The sequence below is a fragment of the Plutella xylostella genome, chromosome 20, assembly GCF_932276165.1.
Source record: "Plutella xylostella chromosome 20, ilPluXylo3.1, whole genome shotgun sequence".
NCBI classification, from domain to species: Eukaryota; Metazoa; Arthropoda; class Insecta; order Lepidoptera; family Plutellidae; genus Plutella; species Plutella xylostella.
In genome coordinates this window covers 3064429-3084187 of record NC_064000.1, presented here as the reverse complement: position 1 = coordinate 3084187, position 19759 = coordinate 3064429, and the positions used below count along the sequence as shown (strand labels likewise).

Below are 19759 nucleotides of genomic sequence, written 5' to 3'. Positions count from 1 at the left end.
CCTCTTGTAGTCAGTACTATTAGGTAAAAGATTAATGTTAAAGTCACCCAGCACAATCATCTGGTCATAATTAGTGAAAGCTGTTATACTGTCCGTTAACGCATCAAAGAATGTACTACAGTCTTGCCACGGCGGTCTGTAGGCAGTTCCGATAATCAGTTTAATTGTGTTTACAGTACAACTTAACCAGATTTGTTCGACGCCGGCCGCGGCGGGATGTGTGCGAAATCTTACCTTAAGACCCGTTTTCACATACATACCTACGCCTCCACCTCGCATGCGCTTACCTGGGGGTCTCGGTGTGTGGCGTAGTTTGTAGCCGGGTATGACGGGACATATAAAGGTATGTGTGAATGGCTGTTGTCACCTGTAAAAAAATACAATATGACATTTTATGATTTTTTATTAAAAAACTTATTAAAATTAAAAGTAGGTATCTCAACAATTTTTAAATGATACAAGATAAATTTTACCAACGGATGCCCACTTGCGACCAAATTAAATTTTTTTAAGTGTCAAATCTAGTATCTAACAAATTGTTTTATTTATCACACAATTGAAAGGCTTCAATGATGATATTAGGTGCAGCCCCGTTATTTTCCTGAACAAGTGAATTTGGCGAAATTGAACCTTCATAGGTTACAGAACCTATTTCTGCACTAGTGTTTGAATCAGGAATGTGAATACCTGGTGGGTAAATTACGTCATTCGACTGAATATTAATATTTGAATTTGGTGAGTTATGAATGATCGGTTCGGAATGTGAGGATTACGAGGTTCCAGATCTCTGTTGATATTGATCGTGAGATGAGTTGCGTGACAGAATAAATTGACTGGCATGTTGTAACTGTGGTGACGGGGTTGGTACTGGTGATGAGAATTCAGAATTTACTGCATATTGCATGTACATGCCATCTATATCTGCCATTAAATAAGTATTATAAAATCATGTATGTAGGTATAATATGTATGATATGTGTATGTATATGATATATTATGTGTGTGTATATGTATATGTATATCTATACAGGGTTATTGGTAAGTGGACCAGATCCTTTCAGGAGGTGATAGAGGAAGGCATTTCCAGTCGATTGAACCCAATAATGCATTATCCTAAACTTATCTATTTCTAAGATATCTAATATTTAAGGTTGTGCTTTAAACCGAAAATAAAAAAACTAGCCACATTTCATTTTTTTTTTGGTAGTTTTGCATAAGAAATGCCTTAATATACAAATTAAAATAATCAAATGTACATTATTCGACTTATTATCTTATCTTGTTTTAAAGCTTATTATTGAACATGTTTTTTAAGCTGAAGTGCACAAAAATATGACATATAAAAAACTTTTTAAATTTATTAGTTTTTGCGTTTTGAATATTTCTTCAAAATGTTTAACTATTTTGAGGTATTATGTCTAATTTAAGTCGAATAATGCACATTTGATTATTTTAATTAGTTTATTAATAAAAATAATATTACCAATAACCCTGTATGTATATATGTGTGTGTATATACACTGCCGGGCAATGAAATAGTTCCACCCACAAAATGCCGACAAACACCTTAATATCTCCTAAGATATAGAACCTAGCTTCATGAATTAAAAAGTTTAATGAAATATAGTTTATTATGCAAACATTTTTAAATGCTAATTCTTTTTAATAGTGTTCTTTTCGAAGCCATGGATAAAAAAAGATAAGAAGGAAAATTTTCGGGTTTGAAAATTTAGGAAAACATTTGGTTCGGTTTTCGTTTTTCTTTTTATTTCATTATTTTTTTTGTCGTTGTGAAAGAATTATAAAATGGTGAAGTCTTACGGCTCTCGTACCCATAAATCATGCCTGTACAACGCGAGGATTGTGCGCGAATCAGCACCATGGTGGAAATGGGAACCAGCCAAAGAAATGCGGCCAGAATAATGGGTGTGACTCATACTACTGTACAACGAGTGATCTAAAGGATGAGGGAGACTGGATTAAACCTGAGAAGACCAGGTACTGGCAAGCCAAGGTGCACAACAGTCCGAAAAGATCGATTAATTGCGGAAATCATGTTAAGAAATCGACATCAGACGGGAGTAGCAGTTCAACAACAACTTTTACAATTTCGAATTGAGCCAATAAGCGAGTGGACAGAATATTCGAGCGAGAAAACCATTCGTAGGCTTGACTAATGTACTAGCGAGGAAAATGCCTTTTTGAACTTCGGACGTACACACGAGACATTCCTCCTTAAGATCGGTTTCTATGTAGTGAATCGATTCTGATCTTGGCGGTAAGGTATATCCATGGTTCTTATTTTCTTTTCTTAATTTTAAAGGTAAAATTATATTTTCACCAGAACAGTCGCTAAATGATATTGTACTAGAATTGAGATCTAGAACTGCCTTTTGCTGTAAAAGAAAATCTTGTCCTAAAATCGCATTAGCTGTACAAGGTAAGTCATGGAACACATAAAATTTATGTTTAAATAAATGTCCAGTCGAATCATTACACGTGTTCAACGATAACCAAACGTATCCAATTGCTTCTAGTGTCCCACCGATTCCGTTTATCGTCAGCGTTTCCTTATGGATGGGAACGTTGCAACTCAAAACATGTTTATGTTTAATTGCAGAAATTGAAGCTCCTGTATCTATGAGAAACGAATAATAATTGCAACCTGTGTATAATTCTATGCAACATGTACTATCGCTTGCACAAATAATATGATGCTCATTATTACTTTTAGTCACGAAAAAACTTATTTTGTTGGAGAGAAGGTCCATTTTCTTCTGTATTATCGGTCATTACATTCACGTTATATTGGAATGATCCACGTTGTCCCCTCGAGTTGTACCTATTATAAGAATTAGGATACTGACCTCTGTATGAAGACTGACCTCGGCCGGGGTTCCCACGACCACGGTGAGGAGGACCATGGTGGGCGGGGGCAGGGGCGGATGGCCTGGAGTGATTATAAGAACCTCTGCCACGGACATGACTATGAAATGTCCTTGTATAGAAGTTTCGGTTCCCACGATAGCCTCTGAAACTTTTACGACCTCTGTTACTCATAGTTAAAATATCTCCTGACGTGGAGGGCGCTGGGACCTCCTCGTCTACTGCAGCCTGAATTGCATCTTTTAGAGTATCGAAATTTCGAGCTGCTATTATTGTGCTGAGACGCCTATTGCGCAAACCGTCAGCAAAACGCTTTATTGCCTGCTTTTCATTTAGAGGCTGTAGTATTTTTAGATTTTCTGTTTTCCCATCTGCCTGTGAAATAGTAAGGTCCATAAATATTTCGGAAAGTTCCCTACCAAACTCGTCAATAGATTTCTGTTCTTGGCGCAAACTTTGGAGTCTATTTTGTAAAGCAACATAACTCTTTTTTGGCAAAAGGGTTGTACGCATATCTGCTAATAATTCCTTTACAGTTGGATACGAAGACCTTAATTTCAACTTTGCGGATTGCGAAGGTCGGTTCTTTAACACAAAGTTTATCAAGTTAATTTGACATTCATTTTTCTCTAAAATAGAGCTATAATATTCAACTCCGTCAATGAGCTGTTTAGTGGAGGAGACGTCGTCATTCATTGCTGGTAGTAGAGAAAGAGCTGTTTTCAATTCAAACTCCATTTTGTATTCTTTTTTACTTGTACTAATTGAACTCGATGTTGAACCAAATGTGTCTATAGTACTTTCTTTTACTCTAATATGAGTGGTGTCGCCACCTATCTTTTAATATATTTACTTTCATAATTTTCGCAAGGTTTCGATCCTAAAATCCTTTTCCTTATTTCCGCTTATGTCGTGCACCGCAACGCTACGTGTGGCAACACTGTCTGCGCCACCCACAGACAATCAGTTCCGAAAACGAATTCATGGCCGCCGTCGCGCTAAGTTATTCGCGATTGAACTTATTTTCAAAATAGACGATTGGCTAGTTGCTAAAGTCTTCCGCTTCTTCTTTATTCGTGGTGAACCGCTAACCGAAGAATATCAGTGTGTGTGTTGAGTGCTGCAGTGCTTTGGATTGCTCTGATCTCTGATCGATCGAGCACGTGGCGCCAGGCGAGGGTCTGGAAGCCGGCCGCCTTTTCCTGGTCTCCTGAACTGCCTCCAGCGACCAGGTAGGTGCACGACACTTCATCAACCCTTTCCCTCGGTGAGACACCTTGCTGTAGTTCCTTTTATTTTTTTTCTATCGAAGGGACTCCGGCTTAGCGGCGTTACCATGTGGTCCTTCGACCCGCGATTACTATTTCCCCGCCCCTATTAGGTCACCTATTAGGAGAAAACCGCCCTTTTTAGCTTATTTCAAAGCCAAAAAGTGAACTTAAGCTAGTGCGCACGCGGCGCACTGCATAGGTTATTTACCTAACCGCTTTTTATCGACATACATTGTACGCTTTCCAAAAACGTAATAATCATATAATCATCTCGCTTTAAATACACATAAAGTATTATCCCGCTATTAGTAGTTAGGGCTACTGTACTTAAATAGGTCACGCATTTTTACGCTTGCTGCAATAATAGGCATAAGAAGGTAGACTCACATTCACTCGCCGCCGCGCCGGCGCGGCGCCATATTCAATCGCGTTATCAAGTTATCATTCCAATTGTACACCCACATTCCTGTGATTGTTTAATTTGTTTGTTTCATTTTATTTTCCGACTTCACGATGTCGAAAGCATCAAAACCGCATAATGAAAAAGATTCGGTGCAACATAATTATGAACTCGCGACACTGCAAGCAAAACGTAATGCTTTGTTCGAGTGTTTACAATACGCGTTTGATTTATCTACCGAAATAAATAAAGGGAACGAGGAGAGAGAAGCTTTTCTCGATGCGAGTATTAATGTAGATACAATTCGTTCAGATTTCCAAAAAGTGTTAGATCAGTACAACAGCTGTTTAATGTCCAATGACCCTACTGCCAAGCCAGATTATAAATCGCTAGTTTCTTTCGAACAGCTGTATTGTCGCGTAAAACGCTTGGTTGCGTCATGTACCGTAGTCACGAAAACTACCCAAAATAATGATTGTTTTCCACAAAAAAGTAAAATTAATTTACCGCCTATCGAGTTGATGAGCTTTAATGGTGACATTCGCCAATGGCCACTATTTTATGCCAATTTTAAATCTACTATTCACGACAATAAGTCCCTCTCAGATCATGAGAAACTTCATTATTTGCTAGGTAAATTAACAGGCAAGGCCCAGGCCGCTTGTGCGGGCATTACGCCCTCCGCTGAAAATTATAAAACGTTATTTGATACCCTAGTAAATAGGTATGAAGATAAGCGCACGCTAGCAGCTACCTATTTACAACAGTTAATGGAATTCAAACCGCTGTCGTCGATTTCTGCGAGTAATTTGGATTTCTTTAATGACCGATTTGTTAACGCAGTACGCGCCCTAAAGAATCTAAAGTTAACAGACTTACAAGACTTCATATTTTTGCAAACTGCCTTAACTAAATTAGATCCTGATACCGTGCGTACTTTTGAGAATAGTAATAATAATCAGTCTGAAATTCCAACCTTTGATAAGCTCGTTGAGTTCTTGGATAATCAAACTAAAATATTACAGCGCGCACCGACCACTGCGGCCGCCGGTGGTGGCGCTGCATCAGCATCACGATCGGCTGTTCGCCCTAGATCTAATAACAAAAACCCGCCGCCTCACTACAATGCGTACGTTAGTACCGTCGACTCTAATTCCGCTCACAAGTGCTTATGTACAAACATTGTACATCATCATTTGTTCAAATGTCCCGAATTCCATAAAATGTCTCCTCACGAGCGTTTTCAAGGCGCGAAGAATTTAAATGGCTGTATAAATTGCCTAAGTACGAAGCATAAGATTGCTTCCTGTCAGTCCGCTTCGGGATGCCGAGTGTGTAAACAAAAACACCACTCGCTATTACATTTTAATCGAGAGTCGAATCCGTCACCCGCTATACAGAACTTAACCACTGTGCCACCGCGCGCCGCGGTCATTGACTCGGTTGGTGGCGGCGGCGGCGGCGGTGCATCGCTTACGTCACAGCCAGCTGATGCGAAATCATCCGTTCCCGCGCAAGCGGACGTCGCGTTGTGTTCGACGTTCATTGCTGCTCCGCGTCCTTGCGTGCTTAATGCCGCTGCCGCTCAAAGTAGTACGCCGCAATGTAATACGCCTACTACTGTTTTGCTCGCTACCGCTATGGTAGCTACGTACGATAGTAAGGGTAATAAACAATTTGTAAGGGTTTTGCTGGATTCTGCAACGCAAAGTCACTTCATTACCAGCGAATGTTGTGATCGTTTGGGGTTACGGCAGAATACCATTCAACGTACTACTGTGAGGGGCTTCGGGGGAACGGAGAGGGCATCCCACGGGACAGTAGACTTACAGTTTTTCTCGCGCTTTAATAATAACATAAAATACAAAATCAATTCTTTAGTTGTTGATAAGATTACTGACAACTTACCTACCGCTTATGTCGACTCCACCGCCCTGCCATATCTTAATAAAATAGCATTGGCAGACGACCATTTCGCTACGCCCAACAAAATCGATGTTTTGATTGGTGCTTCGCTGTTTCCGCATTTGATTCTTCCCGACGACGTGGTCTCCAGTGGACCATCGGGGCCGCCCGCTATTCATACAGTGCTAGGCTACGTACTCATGGGAGTCGTGCCTGCGCTCGCCGCCCGCCCAGCATGCGTGACGTCATGCTGCGCCATAGTGCCACAGCAGCCTATGGATCATTTAATTACCCGCTTCTGGGAACTGGAAGAAGTCCCCGGCTCGCCCGTTCAGCACCCCACGGATGTTGAATGTGAACATTTTTACCGCTCGACTACGGAACGTGACCCCGTGACCGGCCGTTACACTGTAGCTCTCCCGTTTGATAAAGACGTGTTTTTACTTGGGGACTCCTATAACATTGCTCGCAAACGTTTTTTGTGTTTGGAGAAGAAGCTCGAGGCTTCTCCCGAGCTTCGTGCCGCTTACGATGACGTCATTAAAGACTATATTTCCAAAGGTTATGTGGAGCCACTGACCGTTCCCCCGCAGGCGTCATCGGACGATTTGTCCCCGAGCTTTATAATCCCGCACCATGGTTAATTTGTAAGGGTTTTGCTGGATTTATTATCACAAAAAATATTTGCACGCAGGGCCAGAGTTGCTCCTGTCGTTACTTCGCCAGAAGTACTGGATTCTATCTGCTCGGCGCGTAGTGCGGAGGATAGTGCACCAATGCAATGTTTGCTTTCGCGCGCGCCCGCGTCCGACTTATCCGCTGATGGCTGACTTGCCCGACTGTCGCACGAAGCAAGTTACGAAGCCATTCACCCACACAGGTTGTGACTACGCAGGGCCTATCGCTTACACTCCTGTTCGTCGCCGTGGAGCTAAGGCTATGAAGGCCTATATTTGCGTCTTCACATGTCTTACCACTCGCGCACTACATATTGAGGTAGCGACTGAACTGAGCACCGCCAGTTTTTTGGCCGCTTTAAAGCGTTTCCTGTCCCGCCGAGGCCCGGTAAAGGTCATGCATTCTGATAGGGGAACTAATTTTGTCGGCGCTAATTCTTACTTACGCGACCTTTACAAATTTCTAAACAGCGACGAATTCAGTTGCAGTCTCAAGCAGGAGCTCACAGAAAACCGAATTGAATGGAAATTTAACTGCCCAGCCAGTCCACATTTCGGGGGGTGCTGGGAGAGCATGGTGAAGGTGGTAAAGAATCACCTATTTAAAGTGATTGGTCAACAGCTGCTTTCATATGAAGAGCTGGTTACTGTACTCGCTCAAATCGAGAGTGTACTCAATTCGCGGCCTCTTACTGTGCTCAGTGCGGACCCCGCTGAACCCGCCGCGCTGACGCCCAGCCATTTTCTTCACACCGCGCCTTTACTTTCGTTGCCCGCGGCTGAAGTGCATGACGACAACCTTAGCCTACTTCATAGGCACTCGTTGCTCGATAAACTCGTACAATCCTTTTGGAGGAGATGGAGAGTGGAATACTTACATGGCTTGCAGACTCGACAGAAATGGAATGTTCCATCCTCTGCTATTATAGCTGGAACAGTTGTAGTTATCATAGATGATAACGCGCCTCCGCTTTCGTGGCCATTGGCGATTGTCGACAAAGTTCATCCTTCAAGGGATGGAGTAACGCGGGTAGTTACTGTAAGGACTGCTAGGGGCACATACGCTCGCCCGGTTGTACGTTTATGTCCGCTCCCGTCACAATAAACAATACATTAGTATCTACCGCTGTAGTTTATAATTAGTTTTAGTTACCGCATTAGCTAGGCTATAATTATGTCTCGTTTCACTTATGAATGTTTTTAAAGGTGACCCTTTAAGGCAGCGATGCACAGACCGCGGCCCGCGGGCCGCATGCGGCCCGCCGGTCGAATACTGATGGCCCGCCGACAGCAAAAATAGTACTCTCGTACATTCGAATAATATTCCAGAATAAAACCAATAAAAATATGTTCGAAAAGTACTCAATCACGGGCAATTCAAACAATTCCTAAGCAATAAATATTTTCAAGTTAGATTTTCGGAGTTTAAAAAAGTGAAACCTCTGTTGGAAATATTCAGCAATCCTTTCACGAGTTCACTTATGAATGCGCCAGAGTCAATGTAGTTAGGAATTATCGACATTCAAAACGACCAAAATTTACGCAACAAATTCAACGAAGAAGGCTTGCTGAACTTTTATCGCTGCATTGATAAAAATACGTATTCTGAAATGTGTCAGCTTAATCAGCTTATTTGGTTCTACCTATATATGTGAAAATACCTTTTCAATACTAAATAATAATAAAACAAGAAATTAAAAAACGAAAAATTTGAAACAGTTTTACGTGTTGCTACAAGTAAATTTAAGAAAAATACTTTAAAAAAATTAAAGCACTATGCAGTGCCACGCGTCAAATCAATAATAATTTTAGCATTATTATCTATTTTATTGTATTTAATTACCTATACCTCTGGCGGCCCGCCATCAGTTCATAATTTGTCCGAGTGGCCCCTAGTCTTAATAAGTCTGTGCATCCCTGCTTTAAGGGGGGAGGAAATGGTGTCGCCACCTATCTTTTAATATATTTACTTTCATAATTTTCGCAAGGTTTCGATCCTAAAATCCTTTTCCTTATTTCCGCTTATGTCGTGCACCGCAACGCTACGTGTGGCAACACTGTCTGCGCCACCCACAGACAATCAGTTCCGAAAACGAATTCATGGCCGCCGTCGCGCTAAGTTATTCGCGATTGAACTTATTTTCAAAATAGACGATTGGCTAGTTGCTAAAGTCTTCCGCTTCTTCTTTATTCGTGGTGAACCGCTAACCGAAGAATATCAGTGTGTGTGTTGAGTGCTGCAGTGCTTTGGATTGCTCTGATCTCTGATCGATCGAGCACGTGGCGCCAGGCGAGGGTCTGGAAGCCGGCCGCCTTTTCCTGGTCTCCTGAACTGCCTCCAGCGACCAGGTAGGTGCACGACACTTCATCAACCCTTTCCCTCGGTGAGACACCTTGCTGTAGTTTCTTTTATTTTTTTTCTATCGAAGGGACTCCGGCTTAGCGGCGTTACCAATGAGACTTATTACAAAAATTACTTATATCAGTAAACAATTCAGAAATCTTATCACAATAATACCTAATTAATAGTAAATTTTCCCCAAATATTTTCTTACTTTTTATCTCTAAGTCTAAAATTTATTATATAAAATTGTAGCTTCAGATAGCTTACTCTTTAAACGTTCTGGGGTTCTTTTTTCGTAACTTAACTTTGTTAAATTTTCTTTTATCAATTTTATATTTTCATGTATTTCTTTTAGCTCAGTAGCCATAATACCCCATTTTAAAGTAAAATTATTAAAATATTACCCACATAAAAAAAAATGAACATACTTATGTTAGAAATACAACAATAATAATCATACCGTCTTACTCGTATTAAAATACCTCCTGTAATGTATTACTGGCACTGCAAACATCCATAGTAGGTACAAATGTTTCTATCGTAGCTTCGCACAAGTATATAGGAATGTTTATTCGTAATCACAAGACGTCACAAAATTACCACTTTTTTACCACTATATTGCCCATAACACTTTCACGACACGTTATCACGGATTGCCGCTCTCGACGTCCAGCTCCTCGGCGGGCCTGGTCCTGGCCCCGCAGCCGGCGCACCGGGGCTCGTCGGCTCGGGGGCTCGCTCGCAGCGCTCTGCTCCGGAACAACGATCTCCTCAGATTTTGTCGCAGAATCTGGTCATTTATCCAGTCGTGGTGGCACTTCTTGTAGCACTTGTAGGCGAGATAGGCGGCTAACAGAAGAAGAAGGCATAAAATCATCATCATCACTATGCTGATGGCCGAAACATGAAATTGGAGTTGCTCAGTGCTGGCCGAATTTGTGCTCCCGATTCCATTTTGATTTATTATCACTTCCTCTTTTTGGGGTTTAATTGTATTGCCCATATTATAAATTTTAAGTTATACTCGAACGGAAAATTACTGGAACATTGTTATACGACTCGCGGCTGCCTCCCCGCGACGCCCGAGTCCGTACGTGGCTAGGGTCGCCATGTAAGGTAGGGAGGAGGAATAAGTAGAAACGCGGTGACTGCTGAGTAACAACTAACTTTATTCACGTTCACACGGACATGGTAAGTAAGCAAGGTAAGCATATATATCTATAAAGTATATCTATCACTACACCATAGCACGGGATCCGCTTGGAAATATTCCAAAAATTTCAACTCCAAGTTACGCTCATATTGACGCCACAAGGTACACAATTACTTCCGTTCAACCGCTACTGAGAAGAGAAACATGCGAGTGTGGAGTCAATACACGTTCTCGCCTGTTCTCACGTTCTCGCGCTCCTTTGTCTCGCGCCAAAATGCCGACAAAAAGTGGAGAACAATGCGAGAGCTTGAGAAATCGCTTCCACATTCACGTTTCTCGCGTTCTCGCGAGATTCTCTTGAGAATGTGGAGCGCCCTTAAATGTAAAGTAATACAAGAATAATGATTAGTATTAAGATTACATAATAACATACAGTTCCGACACTGATGCTTTTCACATTGATAACACTTTCATTGACTTTGCATATCACTTCACTTTAACTTTTCTTCAATAGGTATGAGTATGACATAAGACGGATATCGATTTCCTCCAGGTTGAAGGGACTGCTTTCCTTTTCAGGTTGTAGGGTAATAATTTCTGGTAAGCTGAGTAAGGGTAAGTCATGATACTTAATTTTCTAGAATTATAGAGTTCCCTTTTTTAGTTTGTACTTTTCAATTTCTATTTCAAAATTTTCATTTATGGCGTGTAACCTCGTCCTTACAGACTTGCGTGAGTACAGAGTTGTCCTTGGAATAGAGTATCCAGCGATAAGTTGTATGGGGGTTAATTTAATGTTTTCCAGCTTTACAGTCGGTCGGCATGACGTGGCATTAGGGGTGCGTTTCATCAAGTCTATGACACATGTATTCTCAATGAATGCAGACATCTCGTTTTCATTGCATAGATAGTATTGTTCGTAAGTTACGTCATCTGAGTAATTTTCGTGTGTAAAATCCGAGTAGTTTTCGTGCTGTTCATCGTTTTCCGAGTAATTTTCCTAGGTAAGGTAATTTTCCTGCGCGTCTAATTCGTTTGAATAAAACACGTTATTTTCCTGGAACATATTTTGTCGAAGGGGTGCAGCTGTGCGCATGGAGACGTCAGTAGTTATGGGTTTATTGTTTTGGTGGTTAGGTGGAATACCGAATTTGAATTTATTTTGGTTTCCATTGAATTGTTGCGCGTTATGTTGCTGTTGCATCGGTGGACGCCACTGCTGGTTCGGTATGCCGAACTGCTGAACATCACCTTTCAACTCATACCAAGTATTTAGGTGTATGGCTAATAGTGCCCTGCCATACAGTGATATGTTAGCAAGCATTGAACTTTTCCTTCTTGCAGGCCGAGGCTGATGATCAGTTCCAGGACGAGTAATTTGGAACTATATAAAAATCGCGTCGCAACTCAAGCGGCTTGGAAGGAAATCATGGTAATAATTGATCCTAATTTCGAGACAAAGGAAGAAAAAACAAGACAAGCCATAGGTATGTATCTTTTATAATTAATAATAAAAATTGCGTTGCAACATACAATGTGTGATTTGCACCGCAGCGAGCGTCATGGAGTTAAGTGGTAAGGATATGTTTTATAGCTGGTGCACTAATGTCGCCGCTTCTTAAGTGATTTGGCCAATTTGCATGCCCCTCCATTGTTGCATTTGCAAAAAATTTAGCTCTGCAGTCTTATTTTTCTCGCCTGCTTCCAAATTTTTTTGTTTTTTCTATTAGTTATTTAAATTTTTATTATATCATCTTCTGTTAATTGGAGACTTTGCAAATAACTGTCTTCCCCAGTCATTTTTAGGTAATCGTGATCTATACATATTGCTCTTTTATTGGCTGGCACCAGCAATGGTTGTATAGGCATTGTTGAATTCTGCACAATTGCAAAGTTTTCCGTTAAATTTAGAAACACTTCCTTATATTTCTCTTTTTCAGTTATATGGGACTTACGTCAAATGTTGATAAATGTTTTAAGATTTCGTATTTATTTTTTTTGCAGCGACAAGTTCTTCAGTGTAAATGTTCGCTGGTTTATGGAATGTCTGCAGATTGGATGTAGAGCTGCTTCTTGTTTTCATGGTCTTATTTTTTGTAAAGTCCACTAAACCATTCATGACAACAAGGACATGCTTGCATTGTGAGTGTGGTCCCATGCCAGCTGCACATTCACACTGAGCTTCTTCAATAATGTGTTGTCCAATCTTTAGTGTGATATTGTATGTGACATTTTTCTTCATTTCCGCAGCACATACAGCGGTAACATAACTATGATTACCATAGTGAGCTATGCGACATGCAAGAAGATAATTTTCAGTATACATGTTAAGAGATGTCATCAAATTTTCTCCATCTCCTAGTACAGCTTATTGTTCAATGTCAGCTGCAGTTATACTTGGAACCATAACATTGCTGTTTATGTCCAAGAAATACTCGGGTCCAGGTACAGTAATCCGATATGAAGCATCTGGATTGTTTAAAAGTCCGCCAAACATAGCATCGTAGTCCAGTAATCTGAAAGAATATAAGCAATATAATAATATGGTACTATAGCCTTTTTGGAACCCGGCTTGTTCGGGCGGCTGGAAGTCGTCGAGTCTTTGCTCGAGACGATTCGTAATAACTCTCGAAAACAACTTACTGTACACATGGCTCAAAAGTGCAAAAGGTCTATAATTCTTCAATAGGGCGTTGTTGCCTTTCTGAAAGAACGAAGTCACTACACTTCTGCTCCATGCCTCCGGGCTTGTGCCTTCGAATATGACGGAATTAAACAGCATCCGAAGGCTATTAAAATCGGTCTACCGCCGGCCTTCAGAAGTTCTGTCGTTATTCCATCATCTCCCGGAGCTTTGTTGTTTTCTAGCTGTTTGAGAGCTATACTAATCTCGTCTAGACTTTTTAATTCTTTTTTGCGTTCTATCGACTTTGGAAGATATTATTATTTGGGATGGAGATTGGACCACATAACGACTGGAATTTTGTCTAGATGACAATTGACGTTTTTTCAACAATAAGCCGTCTATTTCGTACATCAACTCTTGTTTTTCCAAATCTGTAAATTGTCTTAACCTTTTAGCTAGTAGTTTTCCATATAGATCGCAATCATCTTCGCTATCTATCTTTTGCTTCTTACTGCTGAGTACGCTGTTCAAAGATGAAAAAGCTCTTTTCATTTCGTTACTAGCCTCTTGTAATTCAGGTGGATTTCTAGAACGACGGCGTATTACAGGAATGTTTATTTCAGAATTCACTGTAGCATTTGGGTCTTCATTTTCGATATTTTCATTTTGTGACGTAATTGAATCTTCGTCATCTAACGAGGTTGAAGCCTGAAAAAAATATATTTTGTTATTTACTAATTAATATATAATTGACGATATTCATTTTCACGTTTATAATATAAAATAAAGAAAATATCTGTAATATAAAAAACTAATTTAATATCTTATGCTCGGTCTTTTTTTTTTTTACAGATCCCCACAACAACTGAAGAATGGCTTTCCAAAGCTGAACGATTCAAGTTCCCTCATTGCCTTGGTGCTATGGATGGCAAACATGTGACAATACAGCCACCTCCTCATAGCGGAACTGAATATTACAATTATAAACGTACTTTTAGCATTGTCCTCTTAGCTATAGTAGATTATGATTACTGTTTCATGTTTGCTGAAATAGGCGCTCAAGGGCGTATAAGTGACGGTGGCGTTTTTAATCAAAGTAGTATATAAAAAAAAAATCGGAAAATAGCATCAATTTGCCGCCTCCTAGTTCACTACCAGGATGTGATATTGATTTACCCTATGTATTTTTATGCGATGGAGCATTTAGTTTAACTAAAAATCTTATGAAACCTTTTCCTGGCCGTCACCAGTTGAATTCTCCAGAAAGGGTTTTTAATCAAAAACTCTCTCAGTCACGTGTAGTTGTTGAAAACACATTTGGAGTTCTTTCTAACAAATTTAGAGTTTTTAAAACAGCTATGCCTTTTCATCCTGTTAAATGTTCAATTATTACGATGACTTGTGTTCTATTACATAACTTTTTACGGAAAAGCCGAACATCTCGCCCCTTATACGCACCTCCAGGTACATTTGATACCTATAATGACAGTGGAGAATTGATACGCGCTGGTAATTGGAGGAATTGTAGTAATACAAGTTTTCTTCCCTTACAAAATCAACCCCGTAGATCAACTAATGATGCAATTCAAATAAGACAAGCTTTTATGCACTATTTTTATAATAATATAGAATAATAAACTAAATATGAAATTAAATAATAAGTTTCATTTACTTACTCCGCCGTCTGTGTTTATGATACTCTTGCATTCATAAACATCTCTTAAAAAACTTTCCATTATCTCGAAAAAAGGCCACGACGGCGTATAAATATCGTCGAGTCCAGCCCCAGACCTTATAGACTCCTTTTTCTTTTTTAAATTTGTTCTGAAAGCTGTCATCAACGTTTCCTTTTTCTTTTTTAAATCCTCTACCGGAATGCCCATGTTATTACTTATGCGATTCCATGCATCCGACACCTGAAAACAATTTGTACAACAATTAACTTTATTTACGCTTCCCATATCAAAATGGCGCCAACAAAATAAACAAACATTGCCGTTTGAGGGCGAGAACGACAATTAAAAACTATTGTTAAATGTGTCTTTTATCGTAGTTTTACTTACCTTGTTTTTATCCTTGTGATTTTTATGTTTAGGATTCCATATAATGGTTTCGGCTCGGTAATATTCCAAAAATTTTAATATTTCGCTATGCGGCCAAGCTGTCGCCATTTTGACACGCACGAGTTTAACGAATTGCACTGCACGTCTGCTCACCACCGCATTCGAGCGCAAACTGAGTAATGGCCGACGTGTAGATGCGTACCGCCATCGCTGGCCCACTCCCTTTGATGTGTGGGCGAAAAACCGACACCGCGGCCATTCCGCCGCCATCGTACGCACCACAAGCCAGCCTACGCCACTACGCCCTCTATATGGTGGCCCACTATGATGGACCATCATGATGGCCCATCGTGTAGAGGAGCCATAATGCCGTCCTGACAGCTCTCGATAGTTCCTTATGCACATTGTTGTAGAGTTCACTTTGAAATTGTACCAATCCATTGTTTGCAAAGTTAACTCTATAATACGCATAAGGAAATATTGACAGCTGTCAGGACGGCATTCTTAAATTTCGTCAACTATAACCTTCCTACAAACATTTCAAAATCAGCTAAATCGGTCCAGCCGTTCTCGAGTTTTAGTGCGACTAATTCTTATTTATTATATAGATAGTTTAGTTAATTTATCCGTAAACTTATCATGCAAATACATGTTATTTTTTATATAAAACAAAAAAGAAATAAAAAAATCTGTATAATAATTACCAGAGCCAGTGATTTGGCTTTTAGATATTCTCCATTTTTCTCTTCTATACGATGATAGGAGCACAGTCATTTTTTTTCTTTAACTCGGGGACAGGGAGGCCCATTTCACTACTGATTTCTCTCCAAGCATCTTCTCTAAGCGATTTATTATGATACGAAGAATCTTTGCTATTCCACAACAGTTCTTTCGTACCATATAGCTGAATTAATTTACGGCAACTTTGGTTATCCATAATTATTATTCGGAGCGCAACAAACACAAAAAAATTCGACGATCCGTCTCAATTGGCGCGCGCGCCACGACTGATGCGTGGTAAAAAACCGACACCCGACGGAACGGGCCGCTCCGCGTTCCCGCGCTCCAGCGTACACATTGGCGCGCGTTCCAAACTGGTATCCATTTCGCGCGGCTGGAGCGCGCGCCAATGTTCGATCTCTCGGAGCGCGAAGTCGATACGCAGCTTACGTGTATCGTTTCTGAAGGAGTAAACTATTAAGGTGATAAAATAAATATGGATTTAAGGGCCTCTACACACCAAAGCCGCTGACCCGGCGGCATAGCCCGGCGGCCTAGTGCCGGCGGGTTAACATAGTACAAAAGGGTAGATCTCATTATTCCCATTACCCATTGCAGTGGTAATACTGAGACAGCATTCTTTTTCAAATCAGTCTCACTATTCCTATTGAATTACGAAACGCCGAATGGTAATAGTGAGACTTATGTTCTCCTACAAAATGTCTCATTATTCCCATTTGGAGCGGTTTTTTTTAGACGTCGGGTGTACAATAATATATTATCCTACAGAAGAAAAAAACAAATCTACGCAATGTAAAATTTTATTTGGGGTTTTAGTTATTATTTATGTATCTAATTATTGTATTTAAAGTAAGTAAAGTAAAGTAAAATATGCTTTATTGCCAAAATAAAAATGACCTTACATAACTTATTCTACATTATAACTAATTATGAATAAGTTACATTATACTATTTTAGTTAAAACAAGTTCTTCAATAAATTAAAATTTTCTTTTGGCAAATGGTGACATGCTCAGCATAAGTCGACGGAAAACTGGTTTTCGATCGACGCTGTTTTTCAGCATGCCCCAGTGTGTTTATTTAATTTACAAGATCCTTACAGTCTCTAGAGGCGCCTTGTAGAGTAAACTACAGAACTAAAAGAAGAATACAATTTCATGCACTTATTTCATAATCTTTAAAAAAAATAAAATGAAAATAAATAAAACTTTTATAAATAAATCGGTATGTGTAACTGAGAATTTTGAATGAGTAGATAAGTATGAGTTAGATAATGTTTTGTGTATGTATATTATAGTTTTAAACAATGGAATCAGTGTTATATATATAGTTTTAAACAATGTAATTATATTATGCAAATTCGGTGCTTTATAATATGTGTTGAGGTTTGTGTGAGTGAATTTTGATGAAAGTGTGTATTTTGCTGTAGGGATTGTATACTAGATATTTAAAAAAAATATTAAATATTTAAAAAAATATATTAAACTGAGATAAATTAATAAGATTGATTTGGGTAAGCACTATATTTAGTTTAATTTCTTTTCAAAATTATATGTTATATTAGCTAGGGATATTTGTTTATCTAAAATATATTTTTTCATATTATTTTTGAATGATAGATATGTCATGGCGGTTTGGATAGGGGGTGGTATGTTGTTCCAGATTTTGGACGAGGCGTATTTAAAGGATCCTTTATAATTCTTTGTTTTATGCTTGGGGCAGGATATCATTTTACGGGCTTTACTACGCGTATGAATACCATGCGATTCTCCTTGCCACTCAATTTTATTATATAAGTATTCCGGCTTTTTATTGCGCACTACTTTATAGACAAGCCCGGCTAAATGAAGTTCCCTGCGACCTTGCATCTTTATAATTTTTTTATTGTTTAGATACGGTGTGATATGACTACGCTTGGGAATCGTGAAGCAAAACCTAGCACATGCATTTTGCACACGTTGTATTGCACGGCTGGTTTTTTCTAGCAGCCTAGGTCCGTATACTACGTCACAATAGTTAAAGATGTATAGAATTAAAGCTTCCGTTAGCATGATCCTTACTTCTTCAGTTAAATAGCTTCTAATACCGTATAAAACTTTTAGACGGAAAAAAGCTGTTCTTATTTTTTTCCCTTATGTGCTCCTCGAAACGTAGTTCACTGTCCATCAGTAAGCCCAGATTCTTTGCGTGATTAACTCGCTCGATCATAATGCCATTTATTTTTAAGTCCGGTGCATATTTTATAATTTGTTCACACTGTCGTTTTGTGCCTAAAACTAGGTATTTAGATTTTTTTGGGTTAAGGACTAGTGCGTTTTTTTTGTCCATTCATAAATTTTCCCTAAGTCCTCATTTATAAGCTGCACAGCTTCTAATGTTTTTTGGTGCTTAAAAGAATAATAAACTTGGGTGTCATCCGCGTATAAATGAATTTTACAATGTTTGATGTTTTTTATGAGGTCAGTTGTATAAAGAATAAATAATAAAGGACTTAGTATTGATCCCTGCGGGCATCCTCGTGGTATGATTTTCTGTTGTGATTTTTTGAGCTCTCCCTTACCATCCTCGGTAACAACAAACTGTGTTCTATTACGTAAGAATGAACTAAACCAGTCGCGAGCCGCATGTGAGATGCCATAATAGGACATTTTTGCCAAGAGGAGCTCAGCACTGATACAGTCGAACGCACGGGAAAAATCTAGTAAAACTAGGATGCTACCATCACCTACATCAGCTGACGCAATTATATTGTCTGTTACTTCAGCTAGGGCAGTAGCGGTGCCATGCTGCGCACGGAAACCTGACTGAATAGCTGGTAGAATAGTTGAATTTTCAAGGAATTTGGTTAACTGCGTACAGACCACTCGCTCTATAATTTTAGACATAACCGGTAGTATACTAATTGCTCTTAAATCATTGAGTTGCTTTACCGATGATGATTTTGGTAGTGGCTTTATTTTAGCGACCTTCCAATCACCAGGAAATATTTTATCATTAATAGAAACATTTATTATGCGTGGTATTGGAAGGGTAACTGGAAGGGTCATTCGCAACATTTCTGCTGTGACTGTGTCCCTACCTGCGGCATTTGTTGTTATTGCACGTATGATTTTAGAAACTTCATCCATGTTAGTGTTATGCAGATTAAAATCGTCTGATCCAAAACGGTTATGTTTATAATAATTTAGCAAATTTTCATCTATATTGCTGTCACCCGGAACATTCAAAAAAAAATTGTTAATGTCGTCTGGATTATTTAGATTAGGTGGAATATCTGGCAAGGTTGAATTACCAAGAACTGATGTCTTTTTAAGATAGTTCCACATTTGTTGTGGCTTGTGTTTGTTTTTATTGACGTAATGAGAAAAAAAGGCTTCTTTCTCACGTCTCAGTGCACTAGTGACCATATTTTTCATATCCTTGTAGTATGCGAAATGCGATTCTTTTTGGGTACGATTTGCTCGATGAAGCGCTTTATCGCGTAGTGACATCATTAATTTAATATTATCAGTAATCCAGGGACTAGGGCTTTCTTTAATTTTGACTTTCTGTAGTGTGTATGTTCATCAAAAATTAAATTCAATAAATAGTTAAACACTTTTACCATATCGTCTATATTATCCTGTTCGTTCACGTCCTCCCATGGCATAGCATGTAGATCTTTAAGAAATAAGTCATTATCGATTTTATTAAT

General features: G+C 39.3%; 1 protein-coding gene across 1 annotated transcript; it reads right to left on the bottom strand.

Annotated features, from left to right (window-relative positions):
- Nucleotides 1–13004: 13004 nt before the first annotated feature.
- LOC119694385 lies at nucleotides 13005–15445 on the bottom strand. Its single transcript, XM_048628080.1, has 4 exons — nucleotides 15326–15445; nucleotides 14939–15178; nucleotides 13555–13970; nucleotides 13005–13152 (listed from the first exon to the last, which is right to left on the bottom strand). The coding sequence occupies exons 1-4, from the start codon at nucleotides 15431–15433 to the stop codon at nucleotides 13005–13007; spliced, it is 912 nt and encodes a 303-aa protein (XP_048484037.1). The 5' UTR covers nucleotides 15434–15445.
- Between the last annotated feature and the right edge of the window lie 4314 nt (nucleotides 15446–19759).

Bases quoted from the DNA above. Each gene is read 5' to 3' on its own strand.
- LOC119694385 (XM_048628080.1), bottom strand. From the start codon at position 15,433: ATGGCGACAGCTTGGCCGCATAGCGAAATATTAAAATTTTTGGAATAT. The intron at 15,179-15,325 runs GTAAGTAAAACT...AATTGTTTTCAG, and splicing joins ATCACAAGGATAAAAACAAG to GTGTCGGATGCATGGAATCG. The intron at 13,153-13,554 runs GCAAAAAAGAAT...ATATTCTTTCAG, and splicing joins TCTTCCAAAGTCGATAGAAC to ATTACTGGACTACGATGCTA.